The 19,769-nt window shown below is 39.6% G+C and overlaps 1 protein-coding gene across 1 annotated transcript in view; it reads left to right on the top strand.

Annotated features, from left to right (window-relative positions):
- ERICH3 (glutamate rich 3) overlaps window positions 1-19,769 on the top strand; it is a 102,382-nt gene that overhangs the window by 59,910 nt on the left and 22,703 nt on the right. The window contains 4 exon segments of the mRNA XM_032494578.1: window positions 4,330-4,516; window positions 10,207-10,508; window positions 15,504-15,571; window positions 15,573-15,738. Of these exon segments, the coding sequence (XP_032350469.1) occupies window positions 4,330-4,516; window positions 10,207-10,508; window positions 15,504-15,571; window positions 15,573-15,738 (723 nt within the window).

Raw genomic sequence — 19,769 nt, 5'->3', positions numbered from 1 at the left:
CCCTGCCCACCTTTTTGCCTTTTATGGTCAACCTAGGAACTGTCATGGTGCCTGTGGGTGTATCATTTAGCAAGCTAATATATTACAGTGAGAGTACAATGAAGCTCAAGGTCTACTGGAAGTTGCATCTTCTGCCATCTTGGGCTGAGTTGGTTCTAACCAGTTTATGTCCCATCCTCAATTGCTGCGTCATTCTTTTTAATAGTTGTGCTCTGCCCCATTCCCTCCTGTCTCAATATTGACTGTTTATTTTTTACTCCTTTTCACATGTTGATTTTTTTTTTTTTAGGTTTTAAAAGTAGCCTTATTGAGGTGTAACTTGCATTCCATAAAATTCATCCATTGTAAGTGTACAATTTGCTGATTTTTAGGAATTTTATAGGGCTGTACAGCCATTATCACAGTTGTAGAACATCTCCATCACTTCAAACAGTTCCTTTGTGCCCACGCATTGACAGTTAATCCTCACTCTCCTAGCCAGCCCCAGGCAACCACTGATCTGCTTTCAGTCTCTACAGATTTGCCTTTTCTGGATATTTCTTGTAAATGAAATCACACAATAGGTAGCATTTTGTGTCTTAGTTCTTTCACTTACCATAGTGTTTTTAAGAGTTATTGATTTGTGGCATCTATCAATAGTTGCTCTCTTCTTATATCACTGAATATATTCCATTTCATGGCTGTGCCACATTTTATTTATCTACCTTCAATTGATGGACATTTGTATTGTTTCCAATTTGGGACTATTATGGATCATGCTGTAATGAATATACAAAGACAGGGTTTTGTGTAGACAATACTTTCATTTCTCTTGAGCAGACTCCTAGGAGTGGATTTAATGGCTTTTCCCCCCTGAATATGGGTCACAACTTATTCTGTTTCTTTATGTATCTTTCTGTTTTTTTGCTGAAAACTGGATATTTTAGATCATGTATTTGAGCAACTGTGGATTCTGGATTCCAACTTTCTCCCTCTAGAATGTTATCCTTGCTGTTTTGTATTATCTTTTTGTTTAGGACCTTATCTGGAACAAATCTGTGAAATTCATGCTGCGTCTCCTTGGTATACAGCCAGTGATATCTCTGCTCATTTTTTTTTTTTTTTTTTAGTTCTGTTTTCATTTTTTTAGACTAATCTCTTAGGGTTGTCTCTGTGTTTTCATAGTTTAGTGATCACCCAATGATTTGTCAGAGGTTGTGTTCAAGCACTTTGCGCCAGTACAGCCTCCATCTTCTACTGGTGATTCTGTTTGTGAGTGTATTCATTTCCTGGGGCTGACATAACAAATGTCCCCAAAATTGGTGGTTTAAAAACAACAGAAAATTACTGTCTCACAGATCTGGAGGCCATAAGTCTAAAATCAAGATCTTAACAGGGCCATGCTTCCTCTAAAAGCTCTAGACGAGAATTTTACCTTGCCTCTTCCAACGTTCTGGTGATTCCTAGCAATCCTTGGTGTTCCTTGGCATGTGGCTCCACCACTTCAGCCTATGCTTCTGTCCTCACATGTCATTCTTCTCTGGGCATCTGTGTGTGTGTGTGTGTGTGTGTGTGTGTGTCCTCTCCTCTTCTTATAAGGACATCAGTCATTGGATTAGGACAAAACAAATCTAGGAGAAAATCATCTCAATCCTTCCCTGATTATATCTACAAAGACCCTATTTCCAAATAAAGTCACATTGTGAGATTCTGGGTGGTCATGAATTTTTGGAGTGGCTAGTGCACTGACCTGTGGCTTGTCCTAGTTGTAACTATAGTCTTGGGCTAGCAGAACCTCTGACCTTCACTGTTGGTTTGCTTCTGAGATTGCTGCTTACTCCTGGTAGTACCACTGACCAAGATTTTTTTGTTTGTTTTCTGCTCCAAATCAAATCAGCCCCCACTGCCAGTGAAGTGGCTGTTATTTATGGCCTGCCCTTCTCTACTAGAACTACGATGATGAACTAGTGGCAGCAGAGGGTGGTGGGAGCAGCCCCAGGCAAGAATGCCACAGATTCCCACTGCTCCTACCAAAAGTTCACTACTTTTTCATGAATAACTGCTGCTCAGTTCATTTTAAGTCTTTGGTCATTTTCAGAGACAAAATTTTAAGGGAAGCAGGTTTGGTGACATCACTCTAGAAGTCTAGTACATTGATTTTGTCTCTCTTGCTAAATTGTAACTTCTTGAGGGAGGAGAACATGTTTGATATGTCTTCAGTATCTGTATTTCTCTTTAGTGCCTAAAACAGTTATCACTGTCAGTCAACAATAATAAATACCTACATTTCACAAATATTCTAGAATGCTTTCTATTACTGTGCATTATATAGTCTTTAAGATTGCTCTGTGGAGTGGGTAAACTGGGTCACCACCTTCCTCATCCACTTCCCTGTCATCCTCATTTTATAAATGAGAATTCTGAAGTGTAACAGAGTTAAATGTCTTACCAAGGCACACTTAAGTAGTAAGTGAAGAATGGAATGTGGACCAAAATGTTCTGATTTTCTAGTCTGTATTCTTTGTACTATTCCATGCAGAAACCATCAAGTCAGGTTTTGGAAGTGTTACTACATTTTAAAATATAAAATTATAAAACACGTGACAAAGGAATAAAGGTAGAGTGTCATTTTTTGTTCAGTAAGTTTGAAAAACCATGAAAGAAATAGAATAATAGATGGATGTGCTCTCCAGCCACAGTGGGTACCAAATGGAAGGGCAGTCGTGTCTAGAAGTTGATCTGCTGTGCCCATTCTCAGCATTTCCTGGCTCTACTCTTCCCTGGGCAGGGTACTTAGGGAGTTCGGGGGTGTGATGCTACAGCAAAATGGATCATCCTATGTGAATATCCCATTCAAGTTTCTGTCATAAAAGCAGTCAAACTAGCTTTCTAGTTATCACTTGAGTCCATATATCATTAAGACAAGTGGATTACTAAATCTGTTGTATCTTTGTTTCCCCAATTTCACATCACAGATACTAAGGTATAAATGATAGAATTACCTTTTCAGTAAGTCTATTCTTTAGTACAAATTGCCTCTGATTTAGATTTTGTTTAGAGGCATAATATGATATAACCATAGTATTTCTAGGTGACTTATGAAAGAAGTAAGTTAAAATAATGATTTACTAATTATTTACCAGGGGCCTCTTATGTCACTGTCCTGGGATCTGGGGAAACAAAGATGAATTAGATCAGTTTCAGCCCTCATGGATTTCACAAACAGCAGGGCAGCAAATATCTAGATCAGGGTTCTCAAAGTGTGGTCCCTGGACCAGCAGTGTAAACATCACCTCACATCTTGATAGAAATGCAAATTCTGGGGCCCTATGGAATCAGAAATTCTGGGGTGAGGCCCAGCAATCTGTGTGTTAATAAGCTTTTCAGGTGATTTTGATGCACACTAAAGCTTAAGAACTACTGTATGTAACCATGTTTTAATATATTGTAATAAATGCAACAATAGGAAATGCATACTTAGCAGAGAGGCAAAAATAATAAGTCTATTTTTGGTGGAAGTGGAAGAGTCCAGGGAGACTTCCTTTGTGGGACGTGACATTAGAAGTATGATGAGAAGTAGGGTTCTGAGTCACTCTATAAAAAGCGCTTCTCCAAGTTGGGGTTTGGGGTGTCTAGGCTGAGACTTCTTCAAAGAGCATTTTAGAGATTTGGCCTGATTGAAAATTGTTAATTGCAAGCAGTGGTTTCTAATTTATTGTGGGACATTGGGGTAGGTGGGGGAGCAAGAAGGGCCCCTAATCCAGGCAGAACTGAGAATGGATTGGAGATGGAATAATTCTGCCTCATCCATATATGTATTAGGATGTTCCAAGTCACAGCTAAAAATAAAAAATTATTTAAAAGCACTTCTGAGCTCACAGTAGCCTTCTGTCGTGTACTTTATTGGTGGATAACATAGCAAGATGGACGCATGGAATCTGGATTCAAACACTCACTCTCCTATTTACTGTATGATCTTGGATAAATTACTGAATTCCTCTAAACCTAAGTTTCCTTCTGTGTTATAGAAACTAGTGACAGTAATATTCGCACTTCACATGGTTGTTGAGGAATAACACACCCAAGATAATCAGGCATAATGCCTGGCCATTGTAAATGCTCATAGAATTTTAGGTATTATTATTTTATTACAAATCAAACAGTTTTTATAATGCCTTGGAGTATTTATTATATATAAAGGTAATTGAGTATGCTTTTATGATTGAAAAATTGTCCTCAAGTTAAAAAGGAGATCTAGAACATAATATTGTACTTATAGAAAAATGTGATTTAGAACATTTCAAACAAATTCAGTTGCTTTTACTAACATATTTCCTTTTTAAATTCCAGAGACCTTCCAGTTTATTTCCAAAAGGCACCACGGTTTCCCCTTCAGTCTCACCTTTTTCCTGAATGGGATACAGGTGAACAGGTTAAGTTCCTGCTGTGAATATAAGCATCGAAAAGGTTCCAGACTTGGAGGCAAACGAGGCTACTTTGGGTTTGTGTGTGTCGAGAGATCGTCTCCTTGCTACAAGTATGGAAACGCATGTCCTTTGGTAGAGGCGAGCTTTGCTACATTTTTCTTTTTTTGCTTTACTGATGTATATCTCAGCATAATTTGTTAAGAAAGATATCAATGGAGATGAGCCTAAGATTTCTAAGTTAAAATTTGTTTATCACAATCTTGTGTGTTGTACCTAAATCATAAGATATACATTAGATTTCCAGATTTATTATATAGTGAGGCTAAAAACTGGTAGTGTTTCAAATTTTGTTTCTTCTCTATCTCTTCCTTTCCTCATAATGCTTTAAGTTCTGTTTCTGCAGGGAATGAGAAAGATTATTTTTTCTTATTCCTCTTAATAACTGGTTTTGGGCTGAGCCCCCAAACATGTGTCAAGCATCTGGTGTACACAGTTGGATGTTATAAGTTATGCACATTAGAGATGTGCCTGCATTATGGTGTGGCCCAATCCTCACTCTCATTGCCTCTGATGTCAGTCTCAAGCATAACAAAACACGTGATAAAAGGTTGTTTATGACTATTATTTATCAGCTTTCATATTGGACATTCTGTTTGAAATCAGGATTTGCTTGAAGGCTTTCTTTAAGTTTTTCCTACAATACTCATGGAGAATTGACTCTTTGCCAAGCCAGAACATGGGAGTGAACCATCCAAAGAACCTGTCCCCATGGAGCCTCTTCTGATAGGAGAAAGGCAAATAATATACCAATACACCAGTAATAAACCAACCAATTAATGTATGTCAGATGGTAATGAACATGGTGCATACAAACAGGGGATGAGAGATAGTGGGAGGACTGGAGACAAGGGTCAGAGGTCAGTATTATTGTATGTACAATAGTCTGTAAAAGCCTCTCTGATAAGATGCTTTTCTAGCAGAAACCAGGCAAAATGTCTCCTTTTCCAAATAGTTTTTCAGGTAGAGGAGACATATGTATAAAGGGTGTGAGGCAGGATTATGCTTGATGTATGTAAACTAGTGTGGTTGGAACAAAAGTAAACAATGGGACAGTGATAGAGGCTGAGGGCAGAAAGACAGTAGGGTCAAGTCATACGGATTCCCTAGGTCATTGCAAAGACTTTGACTTTTCTTCTGAGGGGGATGGGAAGCCTCTATGGTGGGTTCAGGGCAATGGCCTGTCATGATCTGACAGTAACACCTAGTGGGGATAATATACCAGGGAGGGTGGGGGAAGGGGAGAAACTACCTTAATCCAGAGAAGAGAGGGAATGGTGGGAAGAGTTACAAGTGATTGGGTTCTAGATGCATTTTGAAGTTAGGGATTATAAAATTTATTTATGGAGTGGACGCAGGGCATGAAATAAAGAGCAAAGTCAAAGATGATTGAAAAGTTACTGGCCTGAACAGCTAGAAAGATGTCCAGCTGACATGTACGGAGATGTGGAAGACTGTGGAAGATGCAGTTTTGGGAGCTAAGTGAGGGGATTTGGGGTTTGGACACACTAAGTTTGAGGCATTCACGAGATGTGCAAGCAGAGATGTTGAGGAGGCAGTTGGATCTGTGAATCTGGGGTCTAGTCAGAGATCCAGTCTGGAGATACAAATTTGAGAAGGATTTATATATGGATGGCATTTAAAGTCATAAGATGAGATGAGATTGTTTAAGGATGGAATGCAGAAAGAGAAGATGTCTGAATAATGAGCTCCAGGTCACTTCAGTTCAAAGGTGAGGGCGATAAAGAGGAGCCAGGAAAAAGCCTAGGAAGGAAAGCCAGTGATTAGACAGAGAATCCAGAGAATGCAATGTCCTGGAAATGCACCAAGTGTGTAAAGAATAAGGGCATGATCACCTGGGTCGAATGTGTGGACAGGTGAAGCCAACGTAGACTGAGGGTGGAGCATGACTCGGCAATGTGTTGGTTATTGGTGATCTTGGCCCAGGTTATTACAGTGTTGTGGTGGGAATGCAAGCTTGATTGGAGTGGGTTTGAGAAGTAATTGGGGAAGAGCTAAGGCCAGAGGTGATAGATAACTCTTATTAAGCCGTTTTGCTAAAAAGGATGGAAATTGGGTGGCAGCCAGAATGAAGGATATAGGGGTCCAAGGGGGCATATTCTTTTTTAAGATGGGAAATATTATAATATGGTTATATGCTGAGAGATAGGATTGGTATCCTAGAAAAGAAAAAAAAATTCTCAAGCATGGCACAGAGAGAGAAATTGCTGGAGCAAAGTGCTTGAGTAGACTAGAGGAGATGGGATCGAGGGCTTGAATGGAGGTGTCAGTCTTAGATGAGGAGAAACATTTTTCTATAGTAACAGGAAGAAAGGCGGCATAGAGCAGAGAGAGACAGGTAAGTTGGTGGACGTATTGGGACCATCTGGAAGTTCCCTGCTGATTGTTTCTATTTTCCAGTCAAATAAGAATTCATCAGCCAAGGTTAAGGCTGAGGGAGGAGGGACATGGAAATTTTAGGAGAGAGAAGAAGTGTGAAAGAGTCATCCAGCAAGTGGGACAGTGAATGGTCTAGGGCAATGTGGTAGGAATGCCCAGATGTACGTAGGACCCACCTGAAGTTGCTTTTCTCTCCCAAGTCAAATATGCATTCTCCATATTTGTGGGCAAGTCATTTCCCAGATTTCTGTTTACCTCCCAAGAAATCTAATGAGTTTATACACAATCCATCCGTGTGTGAGCACATTTCATTCTTTGGGAATTACTCTATAAATCCAAACTGTCGATGTTTGGTCCTAAACACTTTTTTGGAGGTTTAATCATCAGTACCAAAATCTGCCAGTTGATGACATCTACTCTCCTATCCAACACTTACTAGCTTCCGTACAATTCTTCATATGATTTCACTTGGTTCCCTCTAGCTTCTCTTTTTGATCTTTTCAAAAATAAAAACAAAATGGTTGTGATACTTCAGAGTAAGTTCTGTTACCCTCAACTAAAGTGCACAATTCTCATAGGACATTGGTTTTCAATTTTTGTTAACTTTATAACCATTTCTTCAAGTATAATCTGTGAATGTCCAGGGTAGAATGGAGTGGTGTCATTTGATGTCTCCCTACTGCCCATCAGGTGGAAGTCGAGGCAGACTGTTTCAAATGGGACAGGGATGGGCAGGTGAGAACCTTGCCTGTTTGGCTCTGCCCTACCTGCCCTACCTGAGACAACTCTGACTACTCCAGAAACACCAACATTGCAGCACTCTAGTGAAGGTTGAAAACTATCTCTAAGGAGACTGCTATCACTTACATAACTTTTTTTGGAGTCACATCCATAATAATACTTTTCTTTAGTTATTTAGAGGGGTAGGCATTCATTTCCCCAACTTGTTAAAATTAAATTAATTTTAATTCATTTAAAAATATTGGCTCCTAGAGCTCTTCTTATGAAAAGGAGGGCATGGTAGAATAAACCAATAGAGAATTATATTTCTAAAGATTGGTTTGGAATTACTTGTTTAAAGCAGGAAACCAGGAGAGCTCAGCAGTGGTCCCTTCCAGAGTGTGGAGGTCCCACCCTCGTACTGGTCCCTCAATCATGGGAACTATTTGGAGAGGCATGGTTGTCATTTTCCGTTGCTAGAGCGAAACACAGGAAGAAGAATTGCCTAGCCAAGTAGAATGCAGACTGCTCTGAGCTTTAGTAATCAGAATCAACACCTCGAATTATACTCCGAAGTCAAATAGGTAGTCAGTGACGAGGAGAGCACAGATGTTACCCACTTTGTTTGTCCAATTCCCTTAAGCAGATGGGCAATAAAAAGTCTACGCATGCAGTAAGGAGGCATCAAAGCCTCCACACAGTCATCACATAAACTAAACGCAAGCAGCGTATCAGAGGCTCCAAATCGATGGGTTTGGTGTTGCCATTGATAAGGGAGGAACAGCTTGAACAGAAGGCAGTGCTAGTAGTGATAGTCTCTGAAGATTCATGACACCTTTATTCCAAGGAAAGCAATGTGCTAAGTACATTGTCATTATAGTCAAGAAATACTTATCATTCTTAATATAGGTGAAGTGAGTGTGTTCTTTCCCTCCCGTTTTTCACAGCTGGTAGTTACTCTGAGTGCCAGTCCCTTTAGTTTTACTTTATGAGGAGGTAGTGAAAGGGCAAGCGGGGTGACTAAGCTCTCGTATTTGCTCGTTGGCAAAACTAAGCTCGGTTCCTGTGCCGTTGCCAGTCTAGGGACGGCTGAGATGTAGTGAAACCTCCCGTTGAAGAGACTGCCGTTGGATTTGAGTCACCACGAGGCTGTTTTCAGATTTTACACGTTGTTTCTGTTCTTCCTGGAGTGGCAGGTCTTAACTGCATTGTGATCGCCTCTCACCTACTCACGTGATGTGGAGAGGCGGGGACGTGGGATGTTCTAGGGGAGAGGAGTGTGGAGACTGGTAACTGCCAAGCACCTCTTTCAGGTCAGGGTTTGTGTCTAGGCCTCAGCGACAACATCTCAGGTTGTGTTAGTCTCTGGTGGGGAGAGGGTGAGCGCCTGGCCTGGCGGTCAGCCCAGCAGTGCAGCGTCCGTCTGTGTGACGAGTCATCCGAGCGGGTGCACCTGTGACCTAGCAACATGGCTGTGCTTCAGCGTGAGGTGGTGAGCCGGAATCCAGCGCCGTCACTAACCTGCTGGCTGGACTTGGGCAAGTCATGGAGCTCTTTAAGCCTCAGTCTCCTAATTTGCAAAGTGGTGATGCTAGTTCCTAACTTACTGGCCTGTGGGGTAATGTCTCCTGTACGACAACGTATATAAAGTTCCCAGCAAACAGCCTGGCACTCAGGGAGAGCTCATTGCTACTATTATCATAATCATCATTTTTATTAACGTATGTATTATCATCATTGGAATTCCTATTTTGATATTAACTGGAGAGCACGAAAAAAAGCTATAGGAGAACTTATTCATGTTACTTTTGTTATAACAGATTTTAAAAAACATTCTTTAATGTCTTAATACATTCAGATCATCTCCTGGCCCACCAGATTTGACTTAGAATAACTTTATGACCTCTACAGATTATTGCCATTTTCAAAGAACAGAAGTTTATTTGTGGCAAAAATCACCAAAAAATTGTGGTACAGGGTTTAAAAGGCCATTCTACAAGTAATAATGACAGTTCTATTAAAATAAGCGTTCAGGCTTCTGAAGTGTTTATTTAAAGGGCACAACAATATTTGACTGTCCGTGTTTCTTAAAAAAATCAATCATAATTAATTAGATTCAACCTTGTGTGTAAGTCTTTTTGTTGTTGTGTTGTTGGAATAATAAATTATCGAAGACTGAGTGGCATCTTTCTTCTGGTGATGTTTTTTTATCTCAGGTTCCTTTTATTTATAAACCTGAATATTGTTTTATCACATAATTCTTATGTAAGATTTAAATTATATATATATACATATACACAAATATGTATATATATGACCCTGTTATAAGTCAAAAGTATACTTTAATGCGAAAAGTTTAGTTTGAGACTATCATTCTTAGCTGTTAAGTTGCCTTTTTCTCTCGTTTATTACTGTGGGTGAAACTGAAGAATTTGTTGTGTTTACAAGATTTTAGTATTAATACAGAGAAAGTAGTGTATTTTAATGAACGATGTATATGGTAATAAAAATGTTTCTTGTGACATTTCTTACTGGAAGGAGAGAGAAGCGCTTGAAAGAGCTTCGCAGTCCCCTGTGCTGTCTGTCCTGGTTAATAAACCCTTTGCGTCAATGTTTGTCATAGGTGCATTATTGCAATGGGCCTTGACAAGAAAACAACCTCACCAAAACCGAGGAAAGAGAAGAGTATTGAGAGAAGAGAGGAACCGAAGAAAGGTGAAGGGAAACTGAGGAAGGAGAGAGAGTACCTGATACCAAGAAGGAAAGAGACGGAAGGGAGCAAAGCCTCTGCTTCCGTCATTTTTTCAGCTCAAGAACTAAACATGGGGGTCGACGAAGTGAGAACCGCTGTGGAAGAAATGGAACGGAAAGGGGAACAAGGGCAAGATGCTTGGGAAGAAGACCGAGAAAACATACTTAAATACGGTAATGAACAACACAGGGTTGTTTTTGTCATTGGTGTTGCTGTTTTTTTTTACGTCTTTAAAATGTGATTATAAAAATTTGCAAAAGTAACTCTGCATTGAATGATGGTGCTCAGTTCTGATCATCAGACAACGCTGTTACATGCAAGGCTGTTCTGCGTCGCCTGCCTGAGAGGAGGGCGGGCCTGACCCCCAAGGGTTGAAGGTGCTTGTGGGGGAGGCGGGGCGGGGGCTTTGTGTCTGAGTGAGCCAGAGGCTCTGTTCACTTCTGCAGGGAGAGACCATTTTCACCAAATAGAATTTTGCCTATGTTTTAAAAGTATTTGAATGTATTTGCTGTGGCATCAGGTAGGCACAGCCTACATGATTATGTGGTGATAAAATATTCCAAAACTAAAAACAGGGCCCGTGAGCCTGGGGTCCTGGACCCTGCGGTCCTGGACCCTGCCTGACTTTCTTGTTTTCTTATTCTTCTCTTGCTTCCCTCCCTCCTCTCCTTCTTCCTTCCTTCCTCTGCCTCCTTCTCCCCCTCTTCTTTTTCTTTCTCCCCACCTCTAAACACACATACACACACTCACACACATAATAATAACAATAATAAAAGTTCACACACTGATTTCATCTTATCCTCACCTTTTGATTTGGTAGATATTACTCTCTCCATTTTACAGGTTAAGAAACTGAGGCACAGACATACAGAAAGAAAGAAGCAGAACTAGGATTCACATGATCGGAAAGGAAAAACTGTGTTCTCCCTATCCATCTTAGGTTCATTAGCTGTAAATTAGATCAACAAAAGAGATTAGAAAGGGAAAAGCAAACAGAAGTCTCTGAGCAGGTGCACCGTGCATGCACATGGGAGCGCTCAGAGCTCAGTAACTCCAAGGGGTGGTTAAAACTTGGGCTTACATGGCATCTTAACAAAACAGAAGTGCATTTTTCGAAAAGGAAAAGGCAAAGGAAAAGGACTGTGAGCTTCTAGGGGCAGCAGATTGTGGGAAGGTAGATATATGAGGAAATTCATGGTAGATAAGTGCTGGTTTTAGTGATGTTTGTTGCGTTGATTCCTCTGGTGCCATCTCTGGGCTGATAAGGATCCAGAGTTGTCCCTTATGATTAACTTCTGTCCTTCCTGGGAGAGAGGGGAGGGGAGACACCTTCAAAAATGTATATCCTGCTTTTAGGGAACTAGGGGGAGGGCAGAGAGCTTTTCTTACATTTACTTCTTCTGAACTGCCTTCAGCTCAAAATAATCCTTATGCCCAAGTGGTGGTTTGGGGTGGCAGACTCTGCTAGCCTTCAATACCTGGGGTACTCTAATTCTAAAGCCCAAACTTTCAACCACTGTGCATACAACCTGCTAGTTTGTATAAGCTATCCTTGATGCCACCTGGTTGTGGGCAATATGTCCAAAGAATCAGAAAGGGAATGCTGCCTGAGTGTCTTTCTTACATTGTGGGACAAAGCCCAGATTAGAGGAGCAATAACCATGGACTAGGATGACTCTTGGAAGGACTGGAATGACCGTAGAAGGGTTGTGATGATCATGAAAGGGCTGGGATGACCGCAGAAGGGCTGGGATGACCGTGGAAGGGCTGGGATGACCATGGAAGGGCTGGGATGACCGTGGAAAGGCTGGCATCTGGAAAGGGGCAGATCCTAGGTCTCTTCTTCCTGGCCTTACCAAGTTGCTGCCCAGTGTTTTCAGAAATCCAAGAGGATAATTACAGGGTTACTATAGCACTGTACTTTGTTTATTACTGAAACTGTGATAATCTAAAAAAGATTTCACTTTGACCCAGTTTACCTGTCTCCATGACCCTTTCTAGTCTTTATTATGATTTTAGACTGAAAATTTGAAGTATCTATATATAGCAGCAGCAGAGAGATGAACAAATGGGATGTGTTTTAATTCTCAGGACATGTAGGTAGGTTTATCGGGACCATGTTCAATAGAGGCTTTCCATTTGGGGCGTTTTTTTTCCTTAAACCAACATGGCGAGGGCTGTGAGTAACATACTTTATGCATATAATACAGTTTTTTCCAAGATTCTTCTTCTGTGTCTCGTTCTGTGTCTCGTTCATGAACTTTAAATGCCCATTTTCATTGAAAAAGAAGAAGAAACAGCAGCAGCAAGTCTTCAGCTCTCTGTAGAATAGTCGGTGATGGTCAGGGCAGTGAGAAGCCTGTGTGGAGGTCAGCCAGGGCGCTGTTGCAGCTGGATTGAGGTTGACCTCACGTTGACTTGCTTCCTCATTAGTGGGGATGGTAAACAACAAGCTAATTACATTCTCTGGAAGAAGGAAGATGAGCTGGGGAAATAGAAGAAATTATGAAAAGGAATCTAGAAGGCATGCCGCTAGTTCATTCATATTGAAAACTTGAGGAGATGACCCAGAGGGGCTGTGCTCTGAGCCGTGATGCTAGCACAGTGCTCGCTCGTGGCTCATAGAGGCTAAGATTTAAGTATGATGATAGTGGTGGGTGGAACAAAGCCAGGGCAGCCCTGAATTTCCTATTTTGAGAGAAAACATTGAAGCTTCTGCCAAATAGGATGTGGGGATTGGTCTTTGTGGTTCACTGCATGGTCCTTCCATTTTGTGCTCTGCTTCAGTTATGGAGCTATAATTGTGTGTCAGTTGTGGACACTTCTCTGATTTTAATCAGGTACCTCCACTATAGTGCATTGCTGTCCATAAAGCACCTATTGTGTGTGACTTTCTCCTGTTCTACAACCAGCCCCCTCCACGCCCCGCCTGCCCCATCAGTCATGGTAACTACCAGCCTCTGACATCTGTTAGGTACCCGCTGTCCGTGGCACTGTAGTATGCATATTTGGGGGATTATTGCTTTTAGTATTCACCACGGCTTTGTGAGCGGGTACCACCGTGTCACAGATGAAGAAACTGAAGTTTAAAGATGTTAAGGAAATTGACAAAGGTCACATGGCTGAGTAGTTTTAAATGGTACTTGGGCACATGACTGCCTGACTCCGAATCCCTCAGATTTCATCACTGTGTCATACTGTCTGTGAAACTGCGGCAATTTACCCACGTGCTGCCTGGCCCCTGCTTATCTTGTGACCAGTAGCAAGTATCTGTAAAGTGATACGTGGAGGTGTTCCTCTGTGTGTGTGTATTCTGTGGCTAACCTCAACTGCTTCTTCTAGGAAATCTTCCACAATCTCCAAATGACTTTCCACCCTTGTTGATTCTCTTCCACTTATTTGAAACTACTTCACATGATTGATCATGAGTCCTATCGAAAAATCCATTGCAATCGAGCCCAATAGTGTTAAGACTAACATTACTGGGGGCCACATATAAAAACTACTGTAACATGAGTACAGTATTTCTTGTGTACCTATGTCTTATTTCCTCAACAAAAATTGGAGATTTCTTAATGGCAGGGGTTGTGTTAGTGTAATGTCCTTATCTGGCAATTTCATCCTTTCCCACATAGAAGGTTCTCAGTAAAGGCTTGTTGATTGACTGGCTAATGGGGTCAAGTGAGGAACTGTCCTATTACGTGGCCTGAGATATTCAGATCAAAATATTTGTGTTTATGAGCATTTCCTGTTTGCATCATGTCATAAACCAAATTCTTCATCTTCTTGCTTATTTTATAATATTGTTTTATCGATAATCGTTCGCATTTCTCTTTCTCCATATTAAACCTCTTTCATGAAAAATTTCTGGTGATGAGTTCTGTTTGCCTTTTTCCATTACAGTTTCTGATTTCACTTTTCTTCACACATCGCCCTCATACATTCTCTGCATTAACAGAGCTTTCCTCATATGCACAGGGCATGCATTTTATTTTTTTATTTTTTGTGGGGGAGGCAATTAGGTTATTTATCTATTTATTTTGATGGAGGGACTGGGGATTGAGCCTACAACATCCTGCATGCTAAGCATGCAGTATACCATATACCCTCCCCACTAGGGCATGTATTTCTAAATTAAGTTTCTTTCATTGTGGCAAAGTGGACAGCTCTCAAGTAATTACCTGAGAGGCCCCCACTGCTGAAGAAACCAGACTAATTCCTAAAACACACAGAACAGGGAAACCTTTCTTTTCCTTGTAATTTTTATTTTAAAGATAATTGTTTACTTACCTAATTGGTTCTGCATGAAATCCTTCTGCTCTCTATCCTTGGCATGTTGTCACTTCAAGATTTTTAGTTTTGGGGGGAAGAAGAAGGGAAACAATTAAATATGAAAGGTGAAAAATTATAACCACGGGGGACAGCTGGCGTTTATCTGATGTGACAGTTCCCTTTTTCTGCTACAGATGTGTTGCACTTCTGTAGGGAATGAAGCAAATTCATGACTGTGACAGGAATGTTCTGTTTGATGAGAATTTTTATCCTTGGAGTGTAATTATTTTATTGATTGTAGGGATGAATAGCATAGGGTTTCCATTCTGGCCGAGGTAGAGACTCCTTCATAATGCCTTTTCTTGCTGTCCATTTGTCCCTCTCAAAGATTATGCTAGTCACGGTGTTACTTCCCAAGACTTTTGGACTTGATTAATTGAATTTCTTCCACTTCACTATTCATTAACTTGATATCCAAATATTTTGAACATTCATCCTGTGAAATATGAACTCACTGGATCTCCAAATTAACTTTCATTATTATAACCCTGTTCTCTTCATTTTTAATTTATTTCTAATGTATTGTTTTCTACCAAGTTCTTCTCTTGTCCACTTTGGTTATTGGAGATGACGACGTCCATTTGTAAATGAACTGTTATTCAGGTTTCAGGCTTGCCATTTGGAGCGTCATTTCTTTGGTGCTCTTGTCTGTGTAACTGACTGCAGTCTTTGATCATTTGCTATTAGTTTTGCATGTTCACTAATTGTGTGAAAAAGAAGCGAAGAAAGGACCCAGAGAGGAGAGGAGAATGGAGTCAAAGTTCTCATTAGAGTGACATGGGTTGAGCATTAGGGATTCTGTTTTCCTTGTCATAGTGGAGATTTTCTTTTCTCAGAATATGAAGAAGATTTCGAAGTTGAGGAGAAACGAGATGAGACAGCTAATGAAGGCGGACAGGCGGACGGTCGAACGAAGTGGAATGTCAGAGCCACCCTCAGATGATGAAACGGGTCTCTTAGACCCTGAGAAGGAGAGCGAAACCTCGTCGCCGAAGGCACCAGATGCTGACGACAACGTGAAAGATGAAGGTGACGGATTCTCTGGGAGTGAACTGGAGGAGAAGCAACAGGGCAGGCTGCCTAGCTTATCACGTGACACAGTGTACTCATTACTTTTCCTTTTACTTAATGAGGTCATCCTTTCTCAAGGAATGTTTAGAGCCTGGTTCCCTCACCAGAGGCCGCTCATCTGCTGGTCTTCCGTAGATACCCAAGTCAGGGGTCACTCCTTACCCCTTCCTCTTTCCTTAGTTTGCTGGGGTTTTTCAGCAGGGGGTCCGGTAAAGCTTGTAGTGACACATCTTCTGTTTACTTAGAAAGTTCCTACTTTAAAAAAAACCTCAAACTATCTCCTCTTATATACACATATATACATACATACACACACACACACACACACACACCATTTTTGTGGTTTTGGAAAAATGAGAAGTAGCTCCCATTCAATTAAAGGAAAAATTGAAAATTCCTCCTTCCTTCCTTCCTTCCTTCCTTTATTTATCTTAACTTACCTTGAACACCGAATGCTGGCATTTTAGCTTGTGGAAGGATTACCACTCTTGGCAACTTTGCACCCCTCACAGTCTTCAAGCCTAAAATGACTCAATGTTCACAGGGAAAATATCGAGCTTTTCAGATAGATAAAAAAAGAAAAAACAAAGAAACAAACAAAACAAAAACCGTCATCATCTGAGGCATAACTTAAATTTTTAAGACTTTTTAAAAAATCTGAAGTTATCAAACTAAGGTCCAAAGAAGGAACCCATTTCCAGCTTTGTCCTGTAAGAGAATTTGGCCAAGGCTATGTGTTTCTTAGTAAATCAGAGATCTTTCCTGGTACATTCCTGGCATTTACCAGTAGTACAATACAGTAACTACAGTACAATAACTCTCTTATATTTAAGTAAGTGTATGTCTTTTGTAGTCTGCTTTAGACTAGAGAATGAGGTCATATTATGATGACTTTTTGAATTGCTATTTATTTCCCTAGTTTTTTCACCTCTTAAATTTTTTCTGTATAAAATCTTAAAATTTTATTTCAAGGAATATATTAGGATAGTGCAAAACAAGAGTAAATAAAGTAATCAAGTAATCACAAGAGCAAATATTTATAGTACATTCCCTTCAAGAAAGAATTCAAGGAAACCTATTCTAAAATTTCATGCACACATACACAAGGCAGTAAAAGAAAAGAACAGAAATTGTTTAGAGTAAGAGAGAAGAGAATTCTACTAGATAACTGTACGTGAGACCATGACTGCACTCCAACTAAAATTTTAGTTGTGCTTCCTGACAGTCAAAGTAAGGAGCGAAGCACAATGTGAAAAATTAGAATGATGTTAACTTTCAGTACATTTGAAAATAAGATTTGTTGCCATTTTTAATATAGTTGAAAGAACTAGTCAATATTAATGAACAGGCTTTGAAATGTTTTTGTGAAGTTTTAAATTAGGCCTTTTCTATAATTTCTCTTAATACTTACATTTTATGTTTCCAGACATGCCCAACATATAAGCTTTTTTCTCAATTTGAATGCCAATATTGAATTTAAGTTTATATTCCTACTGTATGGTATAGAAAAAGCTAAAGAATTCTATGGAAAAGTCATGTCACCTGAATCAAATTTTAAAGAGACTATATAAATGACTTGAACCTGGGAAAGGATTGCAAGTGTTTGCATATAATTATAACTGGCTCAGAACACAAAGAACTCAATTTTTCATTTCTTCAATAATGGTGGGGAATGACCAAGTATTGAGTTCATGAAGAGTCAGTACATTATTTCAATACATGGTCATCTGGGGATTATCTTTATACTCCGTATTCAACTTGCTTTTTTGGGATCAAGTCGATATTTTCCAAGACAGAGTTATTTTTTATGTTCAAACAGACAAAGATGTAGGCAGTACTTGGATGTTACTTGGAGGGAAAGCTTTAATCATTTAGACCTGTAATTACTGAATAACTGACAGTGATAGATAAGCTTTAACAGTGAATTCTGCTTGCATTTGAATAATTGGAATCCTGTGTTTAGAAAAACATCCTATAGGTATTGTTTATTAAGACTCAATTTTGTGCTAAGCACTGTGCTAAATATTTTACATGAATTATCTGATTAACCTCAAACAACCTTAAAAAGCAGGTACTTTTTCTTTTTATCTTCATCTTATAAATAAAGAAACTTGGAAGTGGTGAGATGAAGTAACTCACACAGCCAGAAAAGGGTGGGGCCAAGATGCAGACTTCAGAGCCTGGATTTTGGAGAAACAGTGTAACATTACTTCAAATCAGAAACTATTCTCTTATTTAGAATTAAAGCAAATCCCCCCAATAAGAGGATTTTGTTTCCTTAAGAATGCACAGTTTAGTTATACATATACGCACACGTTTTTTCCATTCTTTTTGATTACAGCTCATTACAAGAAATTAAACATAGTCCCCTGTGCTATACAGTAGGTCCCTGTTGTTTATTTTATATACAGTACTGTGTGTCTGTTATAATATGTATCTGTATATGTATAACTGAATCACTTTGCTGTGCAGCTGAAACTAACATCATAAATCAACTATACGTCAATAAAAAATGAGTTAAAAAAAGAATGTATAATTTAGAGGCATTTATCTTGAATTCTTCATCTTATCCTATTTTTTAGCATCTTTTTTCTTTTTTTTTTGATTCATTTGGTTTTTAAACGGAGGAAATTAAAATGGACATTTTCTAATTCTACCCAAATTGACCTTTCTCCTCCCTGGATGGGCTTCCCCTTCCACTCCCAGGCCTTTTGCTCAGTTCCAGCTCACCCTCTCCTCCTCCACAAGACTCTCCTCCGTCAGCAGCCTCCCCTGAGCTCTTTAAATTATTAAACTCTGTCATTCAGTAGTTCATTTTTCACTTATTGCTTCATTCGTGTTACATTTTGCACCTTAAATTAATTGCACAAGTTAATAACACACAAATTAATTATACTATAAAAGCTAGGACTGTACATTGTCTCTGTGATTCCTCACAGAGGTAATGTCTTAAAAGATATTTTGTGAATATTAAGCACTTACATGATTGTTTAACATTAAGAATATGAAGATACTTTTGCTAGTGCTACGATATCTAGTTACATTTACACTATATGATGATTATTGGAATTTTATTCAAAACATCATAGAGAGCTGCACTATGTGGCTGCAGAATATATAATATTTTAAATAGACATGTAATGAAAGCTATCAGAATGTATAAAATCTAGTCCACAATGTTGGGAAGTTTAAGAACCAAAAATTAAATTGGCTAACTCTTTTATTTTGTGCTTTCAAAAATGACATTATTCAACAATCCTTTTTAAGAGTTCCTTTGCGTCCTTGATATTTACATTAAAACTTTGCCATTATTCTGAAATAAAATCTCATTGCTTATTACTGTTTCTTTCCTCCACCTCCATCCAGGCTCTTTTATTTGCCATCCCTTTATTTTGATAACCTGACCCCTTGTTATTCAAAAACATGCTTTTTAGCATGCGGAGTATCAGAATTACAGATTTCATCCAGCAAACAAGAAGTGTGTATGAAAAGTGATAATGGCAGGATAGATCCCTTGGAACACTCTATTGAAAAGCCAGACAGCATTTCATCTTCAAAAGTGTAAGAGGCATATTGTGACCACTGAATCCTAGACACCAGTACATCCTTTTTATTGACATGATTAAGGATCTTGCTGTTAGTATTTGGATGTGTTTCATTTGAACCTGCCTGCACCTGTTCCCAGAGGGCAAACAATTGCCCAGGCTGTCACTCTGGTGACAAGTCGGCCCCATTTAAACTGCCAGCTAACAACTGCATCGGCCCGCCTTGATGAATACACTGTGCTGAGCAGCCCGCGAGTGATGGAGTGCCAGGGACTGAGCACCGACTAAGAGAGGACCCTGCTTTAGGAATGATGTGTGAGGCTTCCCATCGTTTAAAAAGAGTGACAGCTTCTTTTTCTCTGTGTTTGTGTTGGCAACCCCAGGCGCTGATTCACCAGTTGAAAATAGATCGTCACAGATGAATGTTATAAGGTTGAGGGGAAAGTGACATGTCGCTGAGAATAGACTTTTATGGACAATTTGGAT

The sequence above is a fragment of the Camelus ferus genome, chromosome 13, assembly GCF_009834535.1.
Source record: "Camelus ferus isolate YT-003-E chromosome 13, BCGSAC_Cfer_1.0, whole genome shotgun sequence".
Lineage (NCBI taxonomy): Eukaryota > Metazoa > Chordata > Mammalia > Artiodactyla > Camelidae > Camelus > Camelus ferus.
Note: the sequence above shows the minus strand (reverse complement) of the source record. Positions and strands in the feature narration are given on the sequence as shown.